Genomic DNA, 27,700 nt, shown 5'->3' with positions numbered 1-27,700 from the left:
TACTATCCTCCATTCTACCGGTTTTGAGCAGGTAACGTGACCTATGTGTCAGGGTCATTGCAGCAAAGCCATTACAGTTTTTTTTCGATTGCTAAACGACAGTGGGCACAACTGGAGTCACATGTTCAAAACTCTAACTACAGTTTGAACAGCAGCAGTTCATGTGGACCAAACTCTAGTTCGTTTTTCATTGCTTGAACACAGTTTTCAAAACCCTACACACTGTGACTCTACAGCACTTTGTTGAAATACTAACACACTGTTGTCAAAACTGTTAACGACACATTAAAAACCAAACCAAATCAAACACTGCTGATTGGAATTTTAGCTGAAAGCCTAAGCAGGTGTCTTGTTTTAGACTAGTTAGTGAACATATACGGTATTTATATAGAAAAAGCTCAGAAAGCCTTTTTTTGTATACAAACACCAAATAAGAATGAAACAATTATACACTGTACCGTTTGAGAGAAACAGGTAAAAGAGCAAAGATACCAATATGTCCAGGTAATATGTCTGAGGTTATATACATAGCTTAAAAAAAATGTGAAAACCACTATATCTTTACTATAGTAAAACTGCGTTCTGTTTTTCAGAAAGTAATGGAGGTGAAAGCAATGGAAACACCACATTCATTAGTATTTAGAGATGATGCAGACATCCAATGTGATGAAGAAAACTCACCACATGATGCTGGAGAGAGGCAGGATTAGTCACACTATTCTTTATTACTGTTACGTATGTACCTTTAGTTTTCTTTCCCATAAATTCCATAAATTACTATAGACAATATACTATATTGAAGCAAACTGCTGATTTTCATTCCTTCTTGTTTACCTTACGTAAAAATTGGTATATTATAAAATCTATATCTTTTTTTAAATAAACTATTGAGTAGTGTAAAGTCACTTAAATTGTTCAAACTGTAAAGATGAGAAAGTTTGTAATTTCTGTATTGGTGTTTGATGCTAGTGTTTTTACCCTCAGTGTGTTCTGAGTGACAGTGTGTGTTATCTCAGTGAGGATTGTGCATAGTGTTTGGCTGCACTGAGCCTGTTTAGAGATGTGTGTTAAGAGTTGTGTTGCTTTGAATGAGTTTTGCAGGTGATGTGAACTGTTTAGCTCAGGTGACTGTTGGTAGTGCAGACTGTAGTTTGAGTTTTGCACATGTGACTCCAGTTGTGCCTACTGTCGTTTAGCAATCGAAAAAAACTGTAATACAACCCTTAAAATTCTGAACCAAAAGCAGGAGCTGGTAAGTGATTGGTATCAAATATTTATCAACCTTTTCTAAACTGCCAGGGCAGTGGTGTAAGACACCAAGCTAAATAATTGATTAAATGACATGACTCTGACAAAGACTTAGTTTGAAAAGTTGGTTTCATTTTACATTCAGTTCATAAAATGTCTGTAAAAAATGTGACATCCAAACAATTATTTAATTAGCTCTTACCAATTAATTCTAAAGTCAAATACAAAGGCAGTTCTGCATCCTCACATTAAGTATTTAAATGTTTCAACATTATTTATTAAACAGTAGTATTTAGAGTGGTCAATTAAGTATAAATAAAGACTTACTACCTAATTCTTATAACAGATACCATACACAAAACAAAATTCACACATTCCTGTGATCTAATTCAGTGTATTGTATTTCAGAAAGAATCTTCCAGAGCAACAATCAAAAGCCAATAAGCCAACATCGGTATCATCCAGAATGACATTCTGAAGCCCACCAGGGATGATAACAGGAGACATGCATCATAGAAAGGTTTGTGTAAGCATTAATAATTTAAAAGGCAAAGCTCTTGAGTCAACCATCTCAATGATATCCCAATGTTATTGCTGGTGCATCTACAGAAGAACTCGAGTTGGCATGTGACATCTGATAGTCAGATAAGACAAAACTGTTTAAGATTCCCATCTCTCTGGCTCCATGTCATCTATATACTTATAATTTTATGATTATTTTTTTTATTAAACTGCTATTCAGGCTACTGTTCTACATGTGAATTTAGTTTCAGGGCTTAAAACAAACTAGACATTTAATAAAGAACATGTACAATCATCTTACATTTTTAATAATTTAGAACTTGATCTCTGTATGGCTACTGGCTGTAAAATCTTAGAGGAATCTATAGATGAAATACTCTAGAATTACTTATAATATAATAACTTTATGCACACAACTATGAATAAACACAAACCATTGAAGAAACATTAAAGTTGCAGTCAAAAACATTGCCTTCATCACCTCAGTATCACATTGTAAAGGTGAACACATGCCAACAGTGCACATACGTATGGCGCTTGCCCTTGAAGGATTTTGGCCTAACTGCTCCGCAAGTTACCCTCAGTATGAGGGGCTTTTGATGGAACAAAGACCATTTGTCCAGCATTTTTGTATTCCTGTGCTACACGATTAGTAGCATCATGCATGCTGAAACGACAGCAATATTTGTCTGCGTGTTCAGGGTACTCCAGACTGACCCTCTTAGCACAGATCCAGGACGGACTTGTTGATCACGGGGTTGGTCCAGTCGTTCCTCAGATCATCCAAGTGATTGTCAAAGTCAATCAAGTTCTCGTAGGACCTGCCCTCTAACAGAGCAGATGTGATCTTCTGTGCTTCGCTCCAATCCTCAAAACAGTCACTGGAAGACAGACAAAAACATCAGTTTGGCAAACTGTTTTTGCTAGTTAATGAGAGAACACAGGGAGCTTGTACGCCAGAAACTGTGGTTTAGGTTGCACATACAGTACAGTCTTCAGTGAAATAGCTCTTAACACTGACACACTTACAAAGTTACTTCTCTGCTTTTCCACTTGTTTTCATGATGGTCATAGATAAGCACAATAGGCTCGAAACAGCTCATTGTTAATCTACCGTTGTCCAGCTGAGGGGGAAAAACAGAGAAGATTACAAAGGATTTAGTGGCATGCAGATCTGTTATGTATAGCTTTACAAGACCAGACAAGTGTCTCACGTTTTAGGGAAATCACTACTAATTCTATATACTTTACAGTGCTGCTAACCATTGAACATTCTAGCACCTTCCAGGCAGCTAATTGTGTTCATTATGTCTGTACATTGTTAACTTATCATTTTGTAGAAACTTGTTTTATGTTTGCAACCAATCAGTGAAAATTGCTGCAAAACCAGAAAGTCAGCAGTAAAGCATCTACATAACTTGAGGTAAATGGACAAACACATACCAGTAACACCAGCCTAAATCATTTACTCTTACCATAACAATTGCAGCTTCACTGAAGTTCTCAGAAATTCTTGCAGCCACTTTTTCAGCAACTTGGTTGGGTCTGTGAGAGAGAGGACCAAAAATGTAGTGAATCAGAGGCAAGGAGAGTTTGGGTATGGTTTGTTCCTGAAAACAGCAGGGTGTTGGTGTCCATTCTGTTGTCTGTACCTTGAATCCTTTGTGCGTTCATTAGCTTGATAATATCCAGCAATGACGTAACTATTTTCTTTACACCAAGTATCAATCTGAGATAGGTGCAGGAGTCGTGGAGCCAACATGAAAGGACAGAAGGATGGCAGACGTCAAACCAAATTCATTTTCAACAGGAGAGAAAAATTCAAAACTACACCACTTTATTAGGGACACATAGCTAACACAAATGTAATCTAAAACACACAGTTTTTATGATTGCCATTTTGAAAGCTGTAGTTTGTGGTGCTTTGTCATTATAATGAGGTGATTCTAATATTTAGTCTACCATCATATAAATAGGGGGAACACAATATTAAAAACACCTGTTAGTGCAATTCAACAGCTCCACCAACTACAGCCTACCAAATGACCATGGAACCCCTATAAACAGTTAAGTTGTATAAACAACAACTTAACCTCTGTTCTGTAGGACTGGTGTATCAGACTTTAATAGTTTAAGCTATCTGTACACAATAAACTTGTAAGTGAGAGTGTATATTTTACTTGACGGCTACTTACCAGTGTTAAAGCTACTTCTAGCATTGGTGCCAGAGCAAGTGTACCGTGAAACAGCGGCACACAGTCCACACACAAGACTGGTTCACCGTGGCTGTCTTTCTTCTTTTCCTTCGTTTTTTCCCCCCCCCCCCCCCCATTCACGGCGCAGTGAGGATACTTGGCAGCATGTAAAACCATTTTACAGTAAGCCTGACTTGTCAGCTGAATAGGCATGTTTATAAGAAAATCAGCAAGATCGATGAAAAGACAGATCCTGTCCCAGAAGTTGAGTAGCTACACGATGATGAGGGACTGCTGCCAGCTACCGTTAGCTAACGTTAGAAAGTAGATAACTACCTCAGCAGCTACCTTACTGCCAGAATATGTGGTTGACGTTATGCCTTCCAACACGATGATGTAAGATGTGCGATTAGCAAAAATCACAATAGTCGTTTTATGCTAGATGAGATACTAAATGTCACGAAATCTAGCCATAAGAGCTAATCTTACTGCCACCTTCCACTCGTTTCCACAGTACCGGTGGTGCCGTAAACCAGAATGGAAATATCGTAAAACGAGATTTCACCGCTTGTAACGTAGACTTACGTATTTCCGGTCACAGTCATACTTCCTTTCAGACCATCGGCGGACGGGAGCAAGGAAGAGACAGTAGGTTGTATTTGTTTTATCGTTAGCATCTTTCTAACCATATATAAATACATTGCACTTTACCACTTACACATACTGTGACATTGTATGTATTCAAAGTGTGAGTAATGGTACAAGACGAATTGGCAATTTTAACCGAAATAATCAGTTGTGTAAAAGTGACATTGTCAGAGCGGTTCGGGGCTAGGACGGGCTAACTTACCGGCTAGCTAGCTGTCGTTTTTTTTCGGCATTAGATATGTGAAGGCAGGCTTGTTGCGCGAACAATAGTTAAATGGTACAGTGGTCCGCAATGGGCTCATGTAGTCTCAGTAAATGGGAAGGTATTGAATTGTACAGTATTGGCTCAAAGAAACCGCTATTTATTTGATTATTTTAACCGGGCGCTATGACCTTGTGTTGGCAGCTAACGCTAACATTAGCTTACCTTTACGGAGTAACGTTAGCCATCCGCAAACCTTCTGTTGTACACACCATCACAACAACAATACCGACATTTAACACACATGTAACGTTAGCTAAGTGAATAGTTCGTGAATCTTTATGCCAGCTGCGTGACTTAGTTTGAATGCAAGTATTTTAAAACGGTCAAACGCTGACAATCGTGTTATATTATAGATTTGTTACCAAATAATAATAATAAAGTATCAGTCACCTGCCTAAAACTATTTATTAAATGTATTCTTAAATTTAAAAGATCAAACGACTTGTAGGGAGGATGTGTTTGAATGTATGTAAGTGTGCTTAAGGAATTTACTAATATCTTTCATCTGACCTTTCTACAGAATGCTGGCCACCAGAGCACTTCGACTTGTTGGCAAACGTGCCATTTCCACATCTGTCTGTGTACGTGGAGGACATGGTAAGTGTGACTTGAACTGACATGTTAAAGTCAAAGTGTCTTTTTTTTAATTTTTATTTATTTTTTGGTGGTGGGGGGGGACTGTAACAGTAGATCGAGTTTGCGCCTCACATACAGACTTCTACATTGATAGATACAGTGGCTTGCATTAAGTTTACACACCCATGCTAAAGTTGACTAAAAAGAGGAATAAAAAAAATCTTTTGGAAATTGAAAAAAAAAGGAAAAATCCAACCTTTAAGGACACCAATTTTCTTTGTGAATGAATATTGTATGTAAATAAATAAATAAATGTTCTTAAAATACAGGGGGCATAAGTATACACACCCCTATGTTAAATTCCCATAGAGGCAGGCAGATTTGGCATTTGGTGTTAGTGAAAATGATTTGATAAGGCATTCTTCCCATGCAGGTGTTGCGAAGGTAGAGGACTACACCCTCCCTGCCTACTTTGACAGGCGGGAGAATCCCCTCCCGGACATCAGCTATGTGCAGAACCTGAGTCCAGAGCAGGCGTCCCTGAAGGAGAAGGAGAAGGGCTCCTGGGCTGCACTCTCTGATGAGGAAAAGATTGCATGTAGGACTTTGCTGCACTCTGCTTTTTTGAGATGCTCTAATGTTTATAACTATTGGTTCAACTGGTTTTGTTATCAGCAAATATTGTGTTAATGAAAAAGCATTTTTCATATATTAAGATTGTAATCATCTAAAGTTTGTTTCCAATGTTCAGTGTACCGCATCAGCTTCAAACAGAGCTTTGCTGAGATGACCCAGGGATCGTCAGAGTGGAAGTCTGTGGTTGGAGGGATGTTTTTCTTAATTGGATTCACTGGCTTGGTTGTGCTCTGGCAGAGAAAGTATGGTATGTCTGCCAAAAAGTGTAATGGAAAGATTAGAAATTATGTGTCTGCAAATCTATTCAGGATTTGATGTAGTGATGCTTCTTTTTCCAAATATAATCAATTCAATTATCTTTATTACACTGATTTGCTTGCAGTCTAACTAAGCTCATTACTTGGCACATATTGTCTCTTTAGTAAGTGTAAAAAAAAAAAAATGAAAATTAAATGGCCGCCCCACACAAAAAGAAAGGGGAAAAAAAAAAAAAAAAAAGGAAAAAAATGTTGGACATGAGAATGAACCCAGTGGAGGGCTTTGCATCCAAGTGGGACTACGAAAACAAGCAATGGAAAAAGTAAAGGACCCAGAGGACCAAAACCCAAACTTGAAGATAAAGGCAGACCAACTCAAAGATACAAGAATACCTATATTTCTGTATTTATCAATTGTCCACATTACCTCAGTCTGTGCATTTTGGAAGACCTCTTCCTCTTAAGGTCATCATGTAATATAGAAGTAAAAAATAAAAATGATTAAACTGATAAAACCTATCAGTATTTTGGTTAGTGAGTGACTTCTGTGTAAATCATGTTTTCACACAAAATGACTTGTTTCATATATAAAAAATGAAGTAATGTACCTCACCCCATTTAAGTAGGTGATTTTAAAGCAATCTTATACATACACTTGTTTATAGGACATTTAGCCTGAAATATTTTTTTATAAAATTGAAACTTATTTTTTAGTTAGTAGTGAAATTGACTTAAGAATTGCTCTTATGTGCCAGTTAAACACAAACTGCTGCAGCTGTGACTTAGGTCATAGAAACTAAAAATAGCCTTTCAATAGGTGGCCAGAAACACTTTACACTGACCAGCATTTTCTCTGTTAATGAACCTGAAAGCTTGATAAAAACAAAAATATGTAGTCATCTGAAGTTGAATTTAAAATTAGTTCAGTGGGTAGTGTTTATTAAAAATACATGGGTATATCAAGGGAATAATTTCAACTAGGGTTAATGGGACATGTCCTCACTTAAGTTTCGCGTTGATCTTCTTACCAAAAAGGTACTGCTAATAATTTTTTATAGGTTATACATGTAATCTGTGTTTTTATTTACAGTTAGACCTAATGTCCTAAAAATACTATAAAAAACATTTCAAAGTAGGAAATAGACAAACATGGAAAGAACTGTACGTTAGTAACTGCATAATTTCCTGGTATTGACGCTAGAAGTACAATTTGTGGTACTGATGAATGCTTTAACTTAAATTTGCTTTTTCATTGACAAATTGTGATCGTCATGATCAATATTTCATGCTCTCAAAACCACAAGTATATGAGTTTGGGGAGATTATGAGAGGGATTTCGTGTTTGCCCATTTCATGGATTAACCACGCCATCTTCATAATGTCTCCAATTGGGTATTGCAAAATAGGTACGTCATATGTAGGATTTAAGACTCCTTACAAGTATAAATCTAAATCCCAGACTATGGTAAAGTTCGACGTATTACAATCTATGAGGGTGAAGGGTTTTGGGACAGCTGCGGCAACATGCTCTGATGTCACTTACCGGATGAACCCGCAGCGGCAGTTTTTTCACGTCAAAACAATCCGGAAGACGATACAGCATGACGGAACTGTTGTGGGAGCTGAGACGTAGTTAAGGCTGAATTAATAACATTGTTTTAGGCACGGCAATGGAGCCTAATAATGTTGAATAGAAAACAATAATAGCGGCTTAAGCGAATGTTTTCACTGTTGCATGAGTTTAAAGTCAGTCAGTCGGCCTCGCGTTTTGTTAAAATATCGTAGCAGCAGATCTAAATATTAAAGTGTTAGCTGATCGCAGACTGGTTCAGAGTCATCATGGGCAATGGAATGAATAAGGTAGGCTTTGATGTTTGTTTGAAGTTCAGGTGTTAGGTTGTTAGTGGCTGTTCATGGTAAAACTTACACTACAGAGTGTAGCTAGTAGATGCGCATTCCTCCCCTAATGTTATCATTCAATCAATTTAATCAATCTGCGGCATGACAAATAATGCACTTTTGGTTTAAGTGCAGAAGCTTTAAGTGCAGCAGATAGTTCACCTTTTGAATTTTTTTATAATGTGTAAACAGCTAAAACCTCAGGGTTGAGTTCGGACAACATTTAAAAGCCATGGTTTGTTAGTTAGTTTCAATTAGCCTATTTTGTTTTTATTGTTTTATGGATTTGTGATGAATTAATTCGATTCGGTTATGATAGTTGGAAATGTTTATACTCCACAGAGCAGGGTGGTACAATGGATTGGGACACCAAGAAGGCTTGGTTTTACTCTCCTGCTTCCACCCTGCTGATATGTCCAAAAGCAAGGCACTAAATTTGTGCCAGGGCCTCTGTGGCTGACCATGACTTCTGACCAAGGGCCATAAGGGCTCAGATGAAAAAACATTTTATGAAATGGGGGGACTGGAAAGAGGTCAGAGTAGATGATTAGGGCAGATCATGAAAAAAATTGCATAGCGCATGAAAGGGCAATATAAAATACGAAAATAGGCTAACTTAGCATAAAAGGCACAACAACTAGTGATAGCCAAAATGAAGATGCCCACTAGATGGCACTCTGTTCAACAAAGGGTTGAAAGCACACTGAACTGCCATTCCTTAAGCCTATTAAAACCAAGAGTGCCATCTAGTGGGGTCAACTATTACAACCAATATCAAATGACCCATCCAACCTGTAGCTTCAAATCATGTAGCTTCATTTGGACATCACTAACAATGTTCACTGCACAGTATGTAAGAAACAGTCATCCAGACAAGAGCACAGATTCTAACACATTGTAACATTGAAGTTTTTTTGTTGTTGCTAGATTTATGTTGGAAATGTCTTTATTTATGTAGGAAAACGCAAAATTCAGGACTTGTTTCAGGTGGTTTGCACATTCACAACACATTCCACATATCTGTGGTTTCTATGTTCTATTTTTCAGACCATATTTAACAAGTTTGCTTTCAAAAAGTGATGAGGACAAATGCGGCCATTTCAAGTTGTGGTGACATGTCCCTAGAATCTCCAGTGTAAATGACCCCTATGCCTCAGACAACGGGTTCATGCAACTTTGCTCTGAAGATCAAATCAATAGATTATTGCAACATTGCTATTCTGTATTTTAAGTTTGCTTTGTTGCAATTATATTTACTTTTCAAATGATGGCAAAAAGTCCACCGCTAACATGCAAATTACATTGATGCCCAGTATATTAGTTAGTTAATAGAAAAAAATAAATTTTAACAATGCGTGTTTAGCAAAATGAAACCGGTCTCACTAATGTAAGACGAGTACATTTTAATTGTGTCTTAAAAAGACTTTGCATAGTAGCAGATAAAATAAATTGGTCATCTGTATTTCCATTCTTTATTGCCACAACAATGTGCAGGCTGAGTTAGTCATACATTTTAAATCCAGCCCTGAATTATCTTTAGACACCTGCTGTTTACTAGTGGCCTAGCAAAGTACAGCAACACTCAGTGGCTGCTTGCCACTCATCACTTCGTCCTGATAATCATGCATCGTTGCTTCAGGCCTTGTATGGCTGTAGGAAATGATTTGCTGGTACTTGGTCCTTAAGCCTTAAACCTTAAGCCTTTAATTCAATCTGGCTCAACCTGGGACATTTGTTTCTTTTCATGTGAAGATTTTAAAGCTGGACTGTAATGAATATCTAACCTGAATGCAACATGTCTGTGACTGCTGCTTCACAGGTTGTCGATGGGCTCTACCTTGGGAATATCAGAGGTAAGACAAACATGTAACTTAATTGGATGTTTGTAAATTTGATACATAGAGTATGGCTGGGTTGGGTCAGGCTTTCAGCACCAAAGGAAGGCCAAGATAATAGGCCATAAATGCATGAAGGAGTAAGTGGTGGGGGGATTGATACAGTAGAATATCACAACACTTTACCATTAAAAATATTGCTTTGTTTTATAGACATTTTAATGCAACACACAGTATTCTCCCAAATAATATGGACCAAAACCATCCATCTTGCCCATATTCACTGTGAAGGGTTTTGTATTGAAGTGCTGTGCCTTATACAGTATAAGCAGTAGCTCAGTCTGTAGGGAGTTGGGTTGGGACCCGGAGGGTCGCTGGTTCAAGTCCCCATCGGACCAAAGTGTGGTGGTGGACTGGTAGCTGGAGAGGTGCCAGTTCACCTTCTTGGCACTGCCAATGTGCCCTTGAGCAAGGCACCGAACCCCCAACTGCTCGGAGCATGCGTGTGTAATTCAGACCTGTGTGTAATAACAACAGAGTGAAAACACTGGAATTTCCCCTTGTGGGATTAATAAATTATTATTATTATTATAAACATCAGATGTTGTAGCTGAAAGTAGTTATTCTGTCAAATATATATATTTCAGAGTAAAGACATGCAAACACCTTGTTGACAAAAGACAATTAAAAAGGGTTTGGTTTAATTAAAAAAAAAAAACAAAATATTTAAAATTAATAAATCTTTTTTCTAAAAAAAAAAGGTTTTTAAAAATTTAACTACTAAAAAAAAAAAAAAAAAAAAAATAAAAAAAAAAAATGGAAAAAATTAATTAAAAAAAAAAAAAAAAATAAAAAAAGGGCTTACTGTAAAGGAGAAAGGGGGTGTTATAAAAAAAAAAAAAAAAAAGAAGCATTTTTGCGTGTTGTTCTTTGGGGGGGAAAAAGCAAGTTTAGGGGGGGGGGATGGGGGGCCCAAAAAGAAAAAAAAAAAAAAGAAAAAAATTGTTGGAGGGAGAGGAAAAAGAAAACACAGGCCTTACTGTACCAAATTATATTGCAGGATAGTATACAGCTCACAGACCTTCCTCTGCAGTGGTTTACAATTTAACTGGTCATAGTTGTTGGTGTGAAATTCAGTGACATAACTCTAGTGAGATATACTCTTTCTTTTTGTCCCAGATGCAGAAAACAGAGAAAGTCTGTCTAAGAATGGCATCACCCACATCCTGTCCGTGTACAACAATGCTAAACCCGTGTTTGAGGTTTGTGGAAAATCCAGGTTGGATGGGTCAAACTATTTCTACTTCCTGCGAAAAGTTTACATGGAGATTTTGGTATGACTGTGCAAATAGTAATGTGATGTGTCCCGTCAGCCAGCTGGGGGTGGTGATGAGTTATGGTAGAAGCAAAGAGATTGTGGGTGAGATGGACAGTTTACATGCTGAGTGGTGTGAAGTTTCTTTAGCCACTCTGATCTGGTGTAATTGCCAGGCAATGACTTAAGTGTGAGGCTTTTAATTCAGGGACGGTAATGTATTATTCAAAACTATGTTCTGAGACTGATATTTGTAGCAGAGGAAAGTGATTTATTACAGAGGGCCTTGTTGTCCACTGTGGCCACAAAATGTTCAGCATGTCACATCCAGGTGACAGACAAATTCAAGTATTCAGTCAGTTTCTTATGCTTGTCTTGAACAGTGAGTTATATTAGCTTTATGTTTATTTAGATAATGCTAAGCCCCATAAAGCTTTAATAGTAAAGAACTATATTGAGTGACTAGAAAACTACAGATCCACCTTAAGCCTGTTACATATTCTTCTTTTAAATCTCCCCTAAAAATGCACTTTTCTGAATTGTTTCTTCTGTTTTACTTTACTTGTTTTTATTGCGTTTTAGTAATTCATACCTCACTTGTCATTGTCACTGTATCTATTCTATTTTTATCTGGTAATTACTCCTTTTTTATGTTATTTGTTGTAAAGCACATATCAATAAAGTTATTAATATTATAATAATAGTAATTTTTATTAATAATAATAGTTTGAGCCCTTAATATTAATTAATTTATTTATTCAATTAAGATTTACATATTACATCCAGATGTATTTCATGGCCTATATTCTAGAATATTTTAGTTGTTACATACAGTTTTTATGTTTTACAGGACATGACGTACCTTTGTATTCATGCAGCTGATGCTTCCAGCCAGAACCTGTGAGTAAACACAGACATACACACACAAATGTGCACGTTTTTACCTCAGATTTTAAATGTCCATGTGAATTTCTGAAGGGCTGATGAGTCACACAGTATTATTTCAACACTATTACCATCCAGATTGTGGTCCCAGGGTGTGACGCCATTACGCATAAACCGACAGAATATTATATGAAGTGAAAAAATTAAAAAAAAAATAATTAAAAAATTTAATATTAATGCCTACATTGAAGCAGTACAGTAGAGGGCAGAGTGACCAGTAGCTCTTTAGTTTATTTAAATCATTTATCGGTTCTGTTTATCTCATGGCTTGTAGATATATGAAATAAAGTAGACCCTGTGATATTAAATTAATTATGGAATGTTCCTAAAGATTTAGCACTAGATTTTATTTTCGGTGTTTGTGTGTGTGTGAGAAAGCGAGAGAGAGGAATATAGAGTGGGTTGTGTTCAATGTGTCAATGTTCATCAGTAAGCAGACTCTGTGTTGAAAGAGGCATGAGCTGTCCCTCCACCCTTGCAGCGGCCGATAACACAACGCATTAGTCATTGCATTTCTGTTGCTTTCTTTGTAGGGTCTTTTGACCTCATGCAACCCTAGCTGCAGTAATTCTGGATTAAACACTTGACACGGGCTGAGGGCACAAACCAGAAGTGCTAATCCCGGGTTGCAGTTTGAGCATCAATGCAAAAGAGCAGTGTCATGTCTCATGCGACCCACTGAAAAGTTAGTATTGAAACTGGTGAGGGATTATGTAGTTGTTGCTGCACTGGTGCCTTTACTGGTTGGTCAGGGTTCCTGCACAGACAGGCCGAGATGGGATCTTGGAAAGGGGGTTACATAAATCCCCATTGCATTACACCATCCCTGTGAAGCTCCCTGCTGACACCATGTGTGTTGGAGGAGGCACATTGCTCTCTACACCATCCACATCAACAGTGAAGTCTGCAGTCACAAGGACCGTACAATGAGGGAATTGGCTTTACTAAAATGGGGAGAAAGCCGAGGAAAAAGTTGGGGAAATTGATGAATAATTAACTTGCTGACAGAACAATGTAGAAAAATATGGGACACATTGCTTGGTTGTATGCAGGCTGAACTCACTGGTGTCAAAGGGGTATCAGATTCTCTATTAGTGTTTCTCAATTCAAAACTCTTCATTAAAATTTCATGAAAAATATAATGCACAGGACTACAGTTAGAATGTAAGTTATTGCCAAGTTCACATGTGACTCAGACAAAAAGTTGTTGTTTTTTTGGCCTGGCTTGGGGGAGTTAACGCTGTTGGTTCCCAGAAAGAGTGTGACTTTGAGTGCTGCCGTCATTGAAGTTGTCTGGGGTTTAAAGAGTAACTGTAGTTGCTATACTTTGTAAAAAAATAAAAATAAAGCTGGGTAAAACACAAGTTAATGAAAATTGAGGTTTAGTGTTTGGTTGCTGATTGGGTTGGGTTGGAGGTGTCTGACCTCCACTGTCGCAATCAAGTGTCCTTCCCTCAGGCAGCACAGGAAGGAAACCTTAGTGTGACATCTGGCTGTTGGCCTCGACCACCCATGGCTTTATTAAACCCCCTCTGTCACAATCACTGGTCTGACTGAAGGGAGTGGTGAGGCCAACTGACGCACCATCTTGCTCACCACCAGCCAGGGAGCCCCTGTGGCCAGGTCTGATGCGCCCCCCCCCCCACCACCACCATGTTTAAAGGTCCACAGACCACAGGTCACGTAAGCTCAGTATTTCTTGGCGCAACTGTTGCAGTGGGAAGCTGTCTGAAAACTCTTAAAAATGTTCTTAAAGCTCTTGTTTCTGTACTGTGGGATGGATTTCAGGAAGTAAGGTTAATTTGTATAGCCCTAAATCACAGTGACTGTCCCCATAAGCTGCGTCAATTACCCTGTAAAAGAAAAATAACTTAAATGACAAATCTTGGTTGGGGCCTCAGAATCATCCATTCCTATGAACGTCAGGGATTTAGTGGGGGGGCGGTAACAACTAGCTAAGACATCAAGGCCAACTTGGTCACCATTGCTGTTGATGTTGTCAAGGTTATTGTAGAATTGGCACTTGGTGCGGTGATATCATCCTCTGAATTAACACAAATTATTTTATTGGAATTGCCTTAAATTTTGTAACTTTATATAGTTGCTACCATGCACATGTACCTGTTTGTGGAGGGCCAGGGATTCCCCTTCTTTTTCCACATTCTCATGACAAGCCTGCTATGGTTTTAAAGCACATTGTGCACTGACCATGAAGGTGTGAACTCATTTGCATCAAACATTTACAAAATGAGATGTGCATTTGTGCTAGGAGTTTGCGTGTCCACCATGGTGTACTTTTGTTTATAACTAAGATGGTACAATTTTATTTTGTTTTAAAAATGATTTCTCACACGTACCTATGTAATTAAATAGAAATTCAAAATAGCATAAAATTGCACAAGCTATTTTTGCATATTGAATGTGCAGTAGCTCAACAGTTTGTTTCAGTATTCTCTAGATTCAACTGGTTAAAACCTCAAATATTTGTCACACGGTAATTTTCTGCATATTAAACAAGACGGCCGGAAACCTCTGTGCTAGGAAGACAGAACAAAGTGCTGAGGAGACATCTTTAGAAGGAGTTTGGATCTCAGCAAGGAGGAAAAAAAGAAAAGTGGCAGTCAATCTATTTTAGCCCCAGTCTGTTATTCTGTCTGCTATTGAGTAACCAGCATCTGCTCCTCAGGAGACGGCATTATCAGCCATGCACTTCTTGATTATGCAAAACACCATCAGTGTTTCCTGACAGTGAACAAGTAGGATATTTGAGGAGCAGTTGCACCACATCTTGCTGCTTTGTGTTCATTTTTATGTCCGCGTAGACTCACATTCTGAGGATTTCTGTGACCTTATATAACAATGAGCCATTTTTCAGTTTGTGTTTTTGGGGTCAAGGTACAATATAATTTTGTATTGTGTTCTTAGTATTTCTCAGCTCTTAATAGGCTTGCATATTTGCGAAGAGTCTTACACATTAGTCTGACACAACCTCAGTATGAGTATTATCTCTTTAGTTAGGAGGGCAGAAACATGTAAACATGTTCTGTCCACCATAAGGCAGGTTATTTGTTGTATTTTTGAATAACTTGATCATTTGTAGACACCGAATGAATGAATGCTGGAACCTGATGTCATTTTGCACATAGACAAAAACAAGGACAGTTACTTCCCTTGTCTGTCCCTATACTGTCTGTGCTCTGGTCTACCACAGACTCTCTGTATGAGCCGACCTGAGCTTTTTTCTCACATGACAAGTTGGAGTAGTTGAAAGATAAATTAATATTTATCTGCACTTTTCGGAACTAACAAAACTCTATCAAAACTACCTGTCCAATTCTGGGACATCTCATTATATTTGAGAGTAACCTGCAGATTATGCAGTCAAAATCAGAAGAATATCATGCTAAGTTTCAGCAACCTACTTGAAACACGAAGTTCAGGCCTCGAGTAAGGAGTTTCAGTTCAAGGTGTCCTTTCTCATATCCTATACTGTATGTGTCATCTATTGTTAGCTTTACAACTCTTCCTCCTTAGCAAAAATAAGCTAGTTTCTGATTTGATGAGCAAAAGCACTTTTTTTAATTTTATTTGTTATATTTTATTTCGAAACATTAGCTTCTACATTGTTTACTGCAAACCACAGAAAATGTGTGCTATATATCAGTTTCTTGGTTTGTTTGTTTTTCCCTTTCAGATTACAGCATTTTAAAGAGTGCATCAGCTTTATCCATGAGTGTCGCCTGAATGGTGGATCTTGTCTCGTTCACTGGTAGGTTTCCATGTCTAAAGCTGTAACCAGCTCCTTCTTGGCATCTGGGGTTGTCAAGACATGTCATGTTCACTTTGGATGTAGGCTTGTAGTATGTATCAAAGGATAGACTCCAAAAACAAGCCTGTCCAGTAGCTGTTATTGACCTATTACCATACCTATTACCTGTAAGAAATAAGGTGTTAAAAATGCAGTTGCTTTACGACAATGACCAAGCTGTGTGCTTTGCTTCGCTGCAGCCTTGCAGGTGTCTCCCGCAGCACTACCATGGTGGTGGCCTACCTGATGACTGTCACCCACTACGGCTGGGATGAATGTCTGTCTGCAGTCAAGGCTGTTCGCTCCTTTGTCGGCCCAAACTATGGCTTCCAGCAGCAGCTGCAGGAGTACCAGACAACACAAGTGTCAGAGGTAAACGCATGAAAGAACACACAGACGTGACAAATGCACACAAACAATACCTACAAAAGGCACCCAGCCACACTTTACAGTTTGCAGTGATGCAGCCTAAAGTCAAAGTTCTAATGTTCATGTTTAAAAATTCAAAATTTTATGTTTTCCTCACTGGCATTTTTCTAGCAGTAGCTCTACAATATATTGGCATTCTGTAAATTTCTTTGTGTGTTATGCGCTGTCGTGATTCAACGCCACTTAGAAATGCACAGGAACTCAGGATATGATGCATACAACCATAACACTGCACATAAAGTCTGTGGTTAACATATCAACTGTTAATTGTGGATCTCTTGTTGTCATGGAACATGATATACCTGACAGACATTTGTCTTTATTTCTATATCATTTGTTTTTACATTTGTTTCCTTGTAGAGACCAATAAACGGTTTGTTTTACAGTCCAGCTGGCATAGCTGAGATACTCAGCTACAGTTAGAGACAAAACAGCAGCCCATTGCATCAAATAAACAAATATGCTCATCTTGCTGTTTGAAATTGCTCAAAAATCACTAAAATATTTGTCAGTCTCACATAAACTGCAGAGACCTTTTTGTGATTATTTTTGTGAATCAGTTTTTCAATCAGTAAAATATAACACAGATTTGTGAAACTTAATTTGTGTTAGGTTCATATTATGCATTTACTGTTGTATGAAACAATCTCATTCATTCTTATTTTTAATTATGTTAACATCCAAACTCAGAACAAGTGGTCCTAATCCTCCCCCGTTGTTTTTATTAAGGGGCATTGTCCTCAAATGCAAACTGTGACTTCTTACCTGTCTGATGTGAGGGATTTTTGGGGTCGCTTTAACCAAAAATAAAAATTTATTATTAGTCACATACAATTATACAGAGTATATGAAGTGAAATGCTTTGTCCACTGTTTCCATGGCTGTGCAATGTGTAAATAATAAGGAAATAAATAGAAAAAGAAGAAGAAGAAGACATGTCTAAAGTGCATGAGGTGTTTCCAACATGTTTGTGCTCCTGCTACAGTCCTCATTCAGTATCTGGATAGCTTGGGGATAAAAACTTTTCCGGATTCTCTCTGTGTTGGCCCTCAGGCAGCGATAACGTTTCCCAGAGCGTAGGGCAGAGAAGAGCCAGTTGTTTGGGTCACTGGGATCGCTGGTGATTTTCTTTACTCTGGACTTTACTCTCCTGATGTCTATTTCCTCTAGGTTGGGTAGTGCACTCCTGGTGGTACGTTCAGCTGATCTCATTACTCTCTTTAGGGCTTTACAGTCTTGCTGAGTGCTGTTTCCATCCCAAGCTGTTATATTCCAAGTAATTATACTTTCAATGGTGGCTCTGTAAAAGTTCTTAAGTAATTGCTGAGGTAGCCTAAAGTACTTCAGGCGTCTGAGGTGAAAAAGACACTGGCGTGCCTTTCTCACCAGTGAATCAACATATTTGGTCCAAGTCAGATCTTCAGACATATGAACACCAAGATATTTAAAACTCTCTACCCTTTCCACCTGAGAGTCGTTGAACTGGAGTGGTTTGTTGCTGATCACGCAGAATCTATAAACATCTCCTTAGTCTTAACATTTAGGAGTAGGTTTTTGTCTTGGCATCAATTTGAAAGTCTGTCTACCTCATTCAAGTAAGCTTGCTCATAGTTCTTAGAAATGAGGCCAACCACTGCTGTCATCAGCAAACTTGACAATGATGTTGGAGTCAAATACTGCCATACAGTCATGTGTGTAAAGGAAATACAACAGTGGACTTAAAACACAGTCCTGTGGTGCTCCTGTGTTGAGGGTGAGGGATGAAGAGGTGTGGCTACCCACCCTCATCACCTGGGGTCTACCAGTCAAGAAATTGAAAATCCATTTGCACAGAGATGAATGCAGACCAAGATCTTCAGCTTAGTGATGAGTGTAACAGATTTGATTGCATTAAATGCTGAGCTGATATCTATAAACCGCATTCGCACATAATTCCCTCCTCTGTTATCAAGGTGGGCTAATGCAGTGTGCAGTATAACATTAAGGATGGCCGGCAGGATGGGAATTCTTTTGAAGAGGAACAATTGTTGATCTGTTAAAACATGTTGGTACAGTCGACTGGATTAAAGAGCGATTGAATATTTCCATGAACACTGGAGCAAGTTGATCTGCGCGGGTTTTGAATACTCGTCCAGGAATGCCATCTGGACCTGCTGCCTTCCTGGTGTTCACGCTTCGAAATGCTCTCCGCACGTCATGCTCTGAAAGGGTGAGCGCAGTCTCCTCTATCGGCAGGACTCCCGGTGGTACGCACCTCATGTGCTTGGATGTTATCGGCGGTGTTTGTGTCAAAACGCGCGTAGAACGCGTTGAGTTCGTCTGCCAGCGAGGCGTCAGTGCTCACGATGGTGGAAGCAGGTGCTTTGTAGTCTGTCATCGCCCTTTGTCCTTGCCACATGCATCTGGTGTCAGACTGGTCAAACTGGGACTGGATCTTTGCCCCATACTGCCATTTGGCATCTTTAACCATTCTCCTTAGATTTGTACTCCTCCATGTTCCCAGATACAAGCCCCAAGTTGTAAGCAGCAGTGCGACTGTACAGGGCCTCGCGGATGGAATGATTTACCCATGGCTTTTGGTGTGGATATGTTTTGATGGTGACTTTGGGGACAACATCCTCCACAAGCGCATCCTGGAGAAGGGACTCTGACCAGGGCTGGATCTCTCGCATGGCTGGAGGCTCACTTTTTAATTTCTGCCTGTATCTGGGCATAAGGAATACAGCAGCATGATTTGACTTGCCAAAAGGTGGAAGTGATTGAGCTTTGTATCCCTCTTTGAACTCCGTAACAGTGGTCCAGTGTCCTCTCCCCTCTGGTGCTACACTTAACATGCTGGTAAAAATTAGGCAAAACTTTTTTGAGGCTGGCCTTGTTGAAATCCCCTGCCACTATCACTGCTGAATCCACGTAGTCACTCTGATGCTTGTTGAGAGTTCCATAAAGCTCCATCAGTGCTTTGTAAGTGTCCGCTTGAGGTGGAATATAAACTGCGGTCACGATGACGGATGTAAACTCCCGTGGTAGATAAAAATGTCTGCATTTCACTGTGATGAATTCCAGGTCAGGTGAACAGTGTCTTGACAGTACGGTTACATTCCTACTATCACACCACTTATTGTTCACCATGATGCACACACCCCCTCCTCTGGTTTTACCAGAATCAGTCGTTCTGTCCATCCGGTAAACAGAAAGAGATTCAGCAGTTTGAATTGCATGATCTGGAACTGACGGAGTTAGCCATGTCTTGGTTAGGCAGAAGATGTTACAGTCACGCACGTCTCTCTGATATTTCAGTCTTGCCCTCATGTTATCTAGCTTGTTTTCCAAAGATTGGACATTAGCCAGCAGAACACTCTGCTGTGGTGTGCGGTGGCCCTTTGCTCCGAGTTCCGGACTCCAGCTCGCTTTCTGCGATGTTTTCTCTTTGCGCATCTTTTGAAGTTGCGCTCCCCATGTCGGCGAATCTCAGTCGGCCAGTTTGAATCCGAAAAAAAGTTGTCCAATAGTTTGTTGTTCAAAAAAACAAATCAATTCCTGTCGACTGTACATTACCTGACACAATGAAGTTGGTGTAAATAAAATGAATAAAATGATGAAAAATATGAAATAATTGCACAGTTTAGTAGGAGCTAGCAGAGAGGTGTCCGAACGTGGTGGCCCCATGGCAACCAGCCCAATGGCAACCCCCAACAGCTTTGTGGGGATCTTTACAGTGGACTTTTAGGATACATAATCCAAGATCCTGCACTCCTGGAGACAAAGACCTGCCCTATAATGTTCATAGTTGTCTGCTTTCACTTTGAAGAATATCACCGCTTATAGGAAATAGCAGTTTAAACTTTTTGGTTTCATGTCCAATCTAGTTTTGACCATTTTCTTAATACAGAGAAATGTCGAGCAATGTAAAATGCTGGTTCAAGCCTTTGTAGACATATCTTTGAGTCATTAGAGGACTAAGATACTGTTCAAGTATTAATCATATTAACATTTTAGTGAGTGAGTACATTTCTAATTGTATTTCATTTTTAACCATAGTTGCCACAGCATTTTACTATTGGCAGGATGTGTTATATTTAAACACACTGTAGGTAGCTGTTCACAGCCTTTTAACATTTTGCAGAAGGCACCTAGTTTGTGATCCTATTACAGTTGCACTGGCCCAGCCTTTGAGTAGAGAAGGGGAACTGCAGGGGGTTTGCTGGGATTGCATTAGCTTGGTACTGCTCATCACGTGTTTAGTATTACTGTCAGCATCTTGCAACATAACATGACTGAAAAAAATGCTCTTTGTTTGTAATTCTTGCACTGATTTCGAGGATTTAAGGGGAAATGGGATTTCTGTAGTTGTGCTTTTCCCACATCTGCCTCAGATAGAAAGTGAGAAATCCTCAGGACAACAATGTAGTCACTAATGCAGCTGTAACAACATGTAACAGCATTCACTGCCACCGCATCACAATAACAAGACATGTATAACAACACACTGAAGTGCACATCCTATAACTGTCTTCTGCTAATTTAGTGAAAGAAGAAACTTTCATCTTTGAAGTCCATAAACCTACTGTAATAGTCCAGAGTAGGGTGTAAAATCAGGCTCCCAAAATTACTCAAATTGGCCAGAGAATCCCATTTATAGAGAGCTAAAAGACTGATAAAGACCATCTTATTTTTGCTGACTTATTATTCACTTTTTTCAGGTTCCTACTTGTATTTTGTGTTTCTACTAGAACAGGTTTACATACTTTAAAGTTCCAGAAACACTTGCTGCACCTGTTTTCACCCACTGTCTGATTGGTCAGCGTTTCCGGATCTCCAGAGTCTCCGCATCTGTGCTCTGCATTAGATGCTAGATCAACCCGGACCCCAGGAAGTGCGCCAGGCTTTGAAGCAAACTGAACATAGTGGCCAAACATTGGAATTGCAACTCCCGGCCCATCACGAGATGCCCTATGGCCCAAAAAGACTTTTTCCCATAGACTAACATGGCGAAAGAAACATCTGTAAATCAGTGGATACATTTTTTTGAGCATCACAACCCCTGCAAAATAACTTGTTTTACTATCAGAATTTGATCCATTCGTTCTGATAACATTTGGAAAGTCTAGAAGAGCTGCACGAATAAATCATTTAATCCCCACTGAAGTTAACGGAGCGCTAAACCGGAAGGTCTTAGTGCGCCTTCTCTATGGGCCGCCGATTGCAGAAGCAGTGCTGATTATCTGGGTAATTTTTGGCAACATAATGGCTTCATGCGCCACTGAGCAACTCTCATAGGAATGAACGTGGGCTCCGCCTTGAACGCTGTATCCAGGTCTTATAATACATCCATGGTGTCCACATCAACACTTGGGCTTCCCTTCCTGTATGTCGTTGTGGCCGAGGACTAACTGTAACAGAGTATAGCTGCATTATACTCTACCGTGAGAAATCAACAATAAAGGCTTCTGAACCAAAAACTACACAATCGAATGATTGAAGGACCGATTGATATTCCAACATGAATGTCATCCGAAATTGGGAAAAAATTATTAATAACATCGGCAACCAAGAGTATGTTAAATATAAACACTGCAACATCTGTTGACTGGTGTTGAAGCCCTGCGCAGTATACTTGTGTATCGGGTGCGATCTAGCATCTACCGTGCTCTGCTGTCACTGAGTCTGTACAGTCCTTTGCAGCCGGAGAGTGACTGAGTCTGGAACGGAGTATATAGTGGGACTTTATACCATTAAAAAAACACCAATACAGGCTTCTATAAGAAATTAACAACATGGGCAGCCAATATTACAGGTTACCCTGGCATTAGCATGTAGCTCCATATATCAGTGTATGTAATGTAAACATTAGTAGCATGTCTTTCTGGAGCAGATGACCATATGTACAAAATTGGCTCGTATGACCTCATACCGTGCCGAGAGTAGAAAAAACTGTTGAAACCAGAGCGTTCAGAACAGTGTGAAATCTGAGGTTTTGGCTCACGAGTATTTCTTTTAAATACGTTTACCTGATTATTTGAAGCTTTGGCCATGTTTAATATAACCATCCCACATTGTAACATTATAGATACAACAGAAAATACGTATAATAGGTCTCCTTTAAATTCTTTGCATTGTACTATACATGTTTGGTTGTTTTTATTCTGTTGAAATAATCAAAAAGTGTCATTGTTCTGAAACAATTCATCTATGAACCTGAGCCTTCCCACATTTAACTATCTGCCTTAAATTCACCTTTTGTCTTGACTTCAAGGTTTTGACTTGAGCTCTAACAGAACAAATTCCACTTTTTGGGAACATTACCTGATTATAATGCCACCCTCTTTTGATTTTGATACATCTGACATCAAACCCAAGTATCAAAGTATTCTGATGTTGAAGATTTGAAAGAACCTTGCAGCTTCTAACAAGATTCATTTTCCTTTTCAAGATGACAGATTGACAGTAGAATCTTGCACCTGATATCAGTCCTCTGATCTTTATTATACTGTGCTTTTGATTATTCATGTGTTGATGTTATGAGTCAGTGGTGCTGTACTCTTTTGGTTAAGTGTGAGAATACTAATTTTAGGAAGATGAATGTATTACATTCAGAGTGACTTTCACTTCACTGTGTTTCATAAAGAATAAGGTATTGCACAAAATCCCTGGACATAATTTGAGAAATTGCAATTCCTCGCCTTTTTTTCAGTTGCTGTCATTAAACAAACATTGAAATCCTTTACTGGAAAGGAAGACTGTAGCATGTAATACAATCTCAGTGTGCATTCTAGTGACAATAAATATCAAAATAATATTCATGAATAACTACCTTTACACACAAATGATGCTGCTATAGTATCTATCTCTAAAAAGCAATATTAGTGTGTACTACCATCAGCTCACCAGTTGCAATTGATCTTCACACTTCTGTGTGACCTGACCAAGGGACCAATGCATTTATGGGAACCTTAACAGATTAACTGAAGAGGCAAAATGGCACTTTAGTCAGTTTCATGGAAGGAGTTATCACCCCAAACCCTCTCATTTTGTGCTCTACAACTGAAGCCATCGAAATTCTTCTCCGCTTTAAAATAAAAATACATGCCAACATGACTATGTCTTGGATTTGGAATTTAGAGTCCACATAGAGTAGCTTCACATGTCAGAAAATAGAGTTTTAGCATTTGGTTCACCGTATTGAGGCTTTTGGACCGATTTTCCAGGTGACTGTGTGAGCAGGAATGTCTACAGAGAGCCAACTGTCTCATCTAAAACTGTCTGTCCTGCCCTTTCCTACCATCTGTCAAGTTCCCTTGCAGGCCATTTTTTCTATTTATCACCTCCTGCTAAGAAACTGAATACATGGATTATAATTTAATGATGTACATTTTGTGGCCAGTTTAGCTCAGTTGGTAGAGCAGGCGCACATATATAGAGGTTTACTCCTCGACGCAGCGGCCGCAGGTTGGACTCCGACCTGCAGCCCTTTGCTGCATGCCATTCTCCCCTCTCTCTCCCCTTTCATGTCTTCATCTGTCCTGTGAAAATAAAAACCTAAAATGCCCAAAAAATCTTCACATTTTTTTTTTTTTTATATTGTCAAAATTTCAGTTCAAACTATGAAATCAACTTTGCACTCACGGTTGTATTTTGGGATCTTTCTTTATAAAAATAAAACTGATTCAGAAAACAACTCTGATCCAATGTGATCAGGTTGATTCAAGACTTATGAAAGCACAGGGTACATAGTATATGTACATCTTAGATTGGACTCATTGTTTAAAGACACTATACTGTCTGTATAAGGTACCACATTACAAAGGTATCTTTTTGTTGTGCGTGTAGATTTATAGCTTTGGGAAAAAAACTAAATTGAATTTGTCTGTCAATGCCACTACATATATGCATATACATAAAATGTATAGTCAGTAAAGTATTAAACATCGTATTGTAATTTGATCTTAACACAATGAAATTTACTTAGTTACGTTATTTGTCTGTCCTCTTGTCCCCAGTACCGAGCATGGTTACGGTCCAGTTTCCGTCCCTGTCCATTTAATGACCAGGAGCAGGTGTGTGCCCTGCTGAGCCAGTTCACAGAGCAACAGCAGAGCCAGAGGAGAGGAGCAGACCAGCGTTGGATAAATCAAAGTGTCTGTTCTCTGCCGTCCAACCGTGATGAAGGCAGCAGCTGAAACACAGGCCTCTGATCATGCTATAGCCCTGCCCATGGCTGTCTGTAAATGACAGTAGCTATTATTCTGTACCCAATTCCAAATCAACCCCAAGTTGTATTCAACTTTAAGGCCTTTGTACAACTCTGAAAGCATAGGATGAAATAAATCCACCCTTGAAAGCCAGGCATATCTTTCATACTTAATTTGCATCTGTCTAATAATTTCTAATCAATGGAGGTTGATTTAGAATTGGGCTACAGACTCACTAACCCACAACCAGTACCTTCTTTGCTCCCTTAACTGAGTACAGCCACAACTGGGGTATTGGTGCTCACAGAAGCCTTACTCTAAACACCTCAGCACCTTAGCCATGATGAATAAACAACACTTCCACGTGGACACTTCACATCTGCAATGTTCATCTCGGTAGCCTTAAAGAAGTGACTGATTTAATGCAATCTTAAAGGAACATTTTGTCTCTAATTATGTGCATGTCTAGTCTGTGCTGGTGGACAATGAAATCCACAAATCTACAACCAATTTGATGGCAATTATTCTGAGCAGTTATTCTGACACATACCATTTTAAAGTCCTATCCAGGCTCTTAATGTATGTGTATTTCAGGCCTGTGTGTAGTATGTTCTAACAAACAGAGTGCAAATTGTAATTGTAATTTACCCACTGGGGATCAATAAAAAGTATTATTATTATTATTATTATTAATGGTATACTCAATCAACACTGCAGCTGGGGAAGTTGGCATGCTTGCCAGGCTGACAGCATAAAATGTGTTATTATATACATCCTACTGAAAGCAAACAACCACTGCTTGACTGTCAAATGTGTAAACATTATCAACATTGCATGTACCAGCAAATACGCTAGCCACTTACATATGTCATAACAACAATGAATATATTACTGTAGCACATCACTGCCCGTGGGTGTAAATTAGTTTACACCCAGTTGGATACTCTTCTCTCATTCGAGGTGGTACTTTTTGTTTCATATTTGAAGATTTCAAGTTGTCGACACACTATATGTACAAAGTACCAATCTAGCACCAACAGTGGAACTTAATGACTTAATGTAATTTCCTATTGGTGGGTAGTGGTGAAGGAAAAGCTGTGAGTTGGTTCTGTCAGTTCCCACAACTCTGTCCTAGCCAACAAACCTGTTGCTGAGTTATCTCTCTTATCAGGCTGAGAGAACAAAACAAAAAAAAAAGTACAACAGACAAACCCTCTGTAGTTTGTCCAGATAAGATAAGCCAGGGGAATAACATATGGGTAAAATGTTTAAGTTATACATTGCAGGTTGAATTGGGAAGCTACATTAAGTATTGCTGAGTAAAGCTATTACTACATATGAAGGATCTCTGCTGTCTTCCTGATTTTACTGATGCTCTGATTTATCTCTTTATTGTGACAAAGCTGATTTATACATAATGTGTGTTATAGATTCATGGGTACAGTTAATTGTTTTAATTGTGTATTTATGGTGTTTTTTGTTTGTTTTATAATAAAATGCAGTGAATGACAAACACTATGGTATAATGCTAATAAATCTGTACTATCAACACTCTGTGTGTAAATAAAAGAAATGACTATAAAGTGGTTAGTATTGTAGTGCACAGCTCACCTCAAGATAAGCTGCTTGTCTCATGAGGCAGCTTGATAACCGCACTAGTAAAACACAGAATAGCTTTTCTTAAATTTCAGTCTGCGTTCAAGATTTGAGAGGTTTCTGGGTTTTACTCAGCAGATCACCTGCTAATGCTGCTTTATATCACAAGACCCTTGTTGTGCAGCTTCATGAAAATATACAGTGTGGTACATATTTTACTACCAGACAATAACCATCAAGGATTCAAAACTAAATGCTTGCACACCGTGATTACAATGTTTTTTAATTGTAAAAAGTTAGAGGTGTTCCCCCTGAGACATGACAACAAATGAGTATATGAGAAATTAGGGATTAAATTGTATAAGTGAAGTTAAAACAGTATTTAATGAAAAATATAGATTACCTGAGAATTTTTATTTAAAGTTACAATTGGCAGATTATATCCCTTACCAGTTGTGTATTAGGTAAAGATTACTATTTAAATAGCTCTTAATCACAGGTAACACTATTCACATAAAAATTATTAAGCCAAATAATTTAATCAATATAACAATTCATATGTTTTCATACTTCAAACATGTCCCACATGATCCTGATTCCAATTTAGTCCTGTGGGTTTTTTTTGCTCTGTGATGTGTAAAGAGACACATCAAGACTACTGAAACTACAGAGTATCAACATGCTGTCATAAAATCTGCCAAGGATCATCACTTCCTTGGAACTGATTTCTGGGAAATAAAACAGTAGGATGCAACATAGATGTGCTTGTTTATCTTTCGTGGCTAAAAAGAGTGATTGTTCATAGGGTTTACTGTGTGTATATGGTCCGCATATTCAGACAGGCTCATTCCTGGCAGGGCATCCAGACAGGTGGTGTTTACTTAGCAGAAAGCATACATTCAGACTTACTGTGAATTTAGCAAAAGTTAATAGGCTACTGGAAGGAAATGCCGTTGAAACAACGAAGATGCTTTCATCTGTTCTGTTTACTTAGTTTAATTATCATTTCATAATGAACAAGTTAATATAATAAATAGTATAATAAGCTAATTTCATTGAGATGAATGAGTCCTATTTCCAGGTCTTTTGACAATAATAAAATAAGTTGAAGTTAGTTTTCAATTAATCTGCTGATTATTTTCTTAATTAACGGGTTAATCATTTGGTTTAATGTCAGAAAATAGTGAAAAATGTGTTTTAGCATTGATGACATTTGGCCCATGAGTCTTTATTAGATGGCAATGAAGATGGTGTATAGAAATATAACGTGGCTACTTAGCCCACTGTGAAATCCTTTTGATCCTAAAAACAGATATTATTCAGCCTATCGAGTTTTC

At 38.5% G+C, this 27,700-nt stretch overlaps 3 protein-coding genes across 4 annotated transcripts; 2 read left to right on the top strand and 1 right to left on the bottom strand.

Annotated features, from left to right (window-relative positions):
* Positions 1 to 1,359: 1,359 nt before the first annotated feature.
* Positions 1,360 to 4,483, bottom strand: emc8 (ER membrane protein complex subunit 8). Its single transcript, XM_039794035.1, has 5 exons — positions 3,966 to 4,483; positions 3,423 to 3,499; positions 3,246 to 3,315; positions 2,800 to 2,894; positions 1,360 to 2,651 (listed from the first exon to the last, which is right to left on the bottom strand). The coding sequence occupies exons 1-5, from the start codon at positions 4,176 to 4,178 to the stop codon at positions 2,492 to 2,494; spliced, it is 615 nt and encodes a 204-aa protein (XP_039649969.1). The 5' UTR covers positions 4,179 to 4,483; the 3' UTR covers positions 1,360 to 2,491.
* Positions 4,484 to 4,505: 22 nt separating this feature from the next.
* On the top strand, positions 4,506 to 6,420 carry LOC120555377. Of its 2 annotated transcripts, none has more exons than XM_039794037.1 (4): positions 4,506 to 4,613; positions 5,399 to 5,475; positions 5,888 to 6,052; positions 6,206 to 6,420. In XM_039794037.1, exons 2-4 carry the CDS (start codon positions 5,400 to 5,402, stop codon positions 6,403 to 6,405), a joined length of 441 nt encoding a protein of 146 aa, XP_039649971.1. In that variant the 5' UTR covers positions 4,506 to 4,613; position 5,399; the 3' UTR covers positions 6,406 to 6,420. The 2 variants fall into 2 exon arrangements, with proteins under 2 accessions (XP_039649971.1, XP_039649970.1); XM_039794036.1 differs by having other exon boundaries at positions 4,518 to 4,617.
* A 1,417-nt stretch (positions 6,421 to 7,837) lies between these two features.
* dusp22a (dual specificity phosphatase 22a) lies at positions 7,838 to 26,318 on the top strand. The gene is made up of 7 exons (XM_039795569.1): positions 7,838 to 8,207; positions 10,066 to 10,099; positions 11,261 to 11,343; positions 12,247 to 12,296; positions 16,036 to 16,110; positions 16,350 to 16,521; positions 24,576 to 26,318. The coding sequence occupies exons 1-7, from the start codon at positions 8,187 to 8,189 to the stop codon at positions 24,753 to 24,755; spliced, it is 615 nt and encodes a 204-aa protein (XP_039651503.1). The 5' UTR covers positions 7,838 to 8,186; the 3' UTR covers positions 24,756 to 26,318.
* The last annotated feature ends 1,382 nt before the right edge of the window (positions 26,319 to 27,700 follow it).

Source organism: Perca fluviatilis, chromosome 3 (assembly GCF_010015445.1).
Source record: "Perca fluviatilis chromosome 3, GENO_Pfluv_1.0, whole genome shotgun sequence".
Taxonomy (NCBI): Eukaryota; Metazoa; Chordata; class Actinopteri; order Perciformes; family Percidae; genus Perca; species Perca fluviatilis.
This window is presented reverse-complemented; position numbering and strand designations above follow the sequence as displayed.

Bases quoted from the DNA above. Each gene is read 5' to 3' on its own strand.
- emc8 (XM_039794035.1), bottom strand. From the start codon at position 4,178: ATGCCTATTCAGCTGACAAGTCAGGCTTACTGTAAAATGGTTTTACAT. The intron at 2,895-3,245 runs GTAAGAGTAAAT...TTTCCCCCTCAG, and splicing joins GTGAAGCTGCAATTGTTATG to CTGGACAACGGTAGATTAAC. The intron at 2,652-2,799 runs GTAAGTGTGTCA...TCTGTCTTCCAG, and splicing joins AAAAGCAGAGAAGTAACTTT to TGACTGTTTTGAGGATTGGA.
- LOC120555377 (XM_039794037.1), top strand. From the start codon at position 5,400: ATGCTGGCCACCAGAGCACTTCGACTTGTTGGCAAACGTGCCATTTCC. The intron at 5,476-5,887 runs GTAAGTGTGACT...CTTCCCATGCAG, and splicing joins CTGTGTACGTGGAGGACATG to GTGTTGCGAAGGTAGAGGAC. The intron at 6,053-6,205 runs GTAGGACTTTGC...TCCAATGTTCAG, and splicing joins TGATGAGGAAAAGATTGCAT to TGTACCGCATCAGCTTCAAA.
- dusp22a (XM_039795569.1), top strand. From the start codon at position 8,187: ATGGGCAATGGAATGAATAAG. The intron at 8,208-10,065 runs GTAGGCTTTGAT...GCTGCTTCACAG, and splicing joins TGGGCAATGGAATGAATAAG to GTTGTCGATGGGCTCTACCT. The intron at 10,100-11,260 runs GTAAGACAAACA...TTTTTGTCCCAG, and splicing joins CTACCTTGGGAATATCAGAG to ATGCAGAAAACAGAGAAAGT.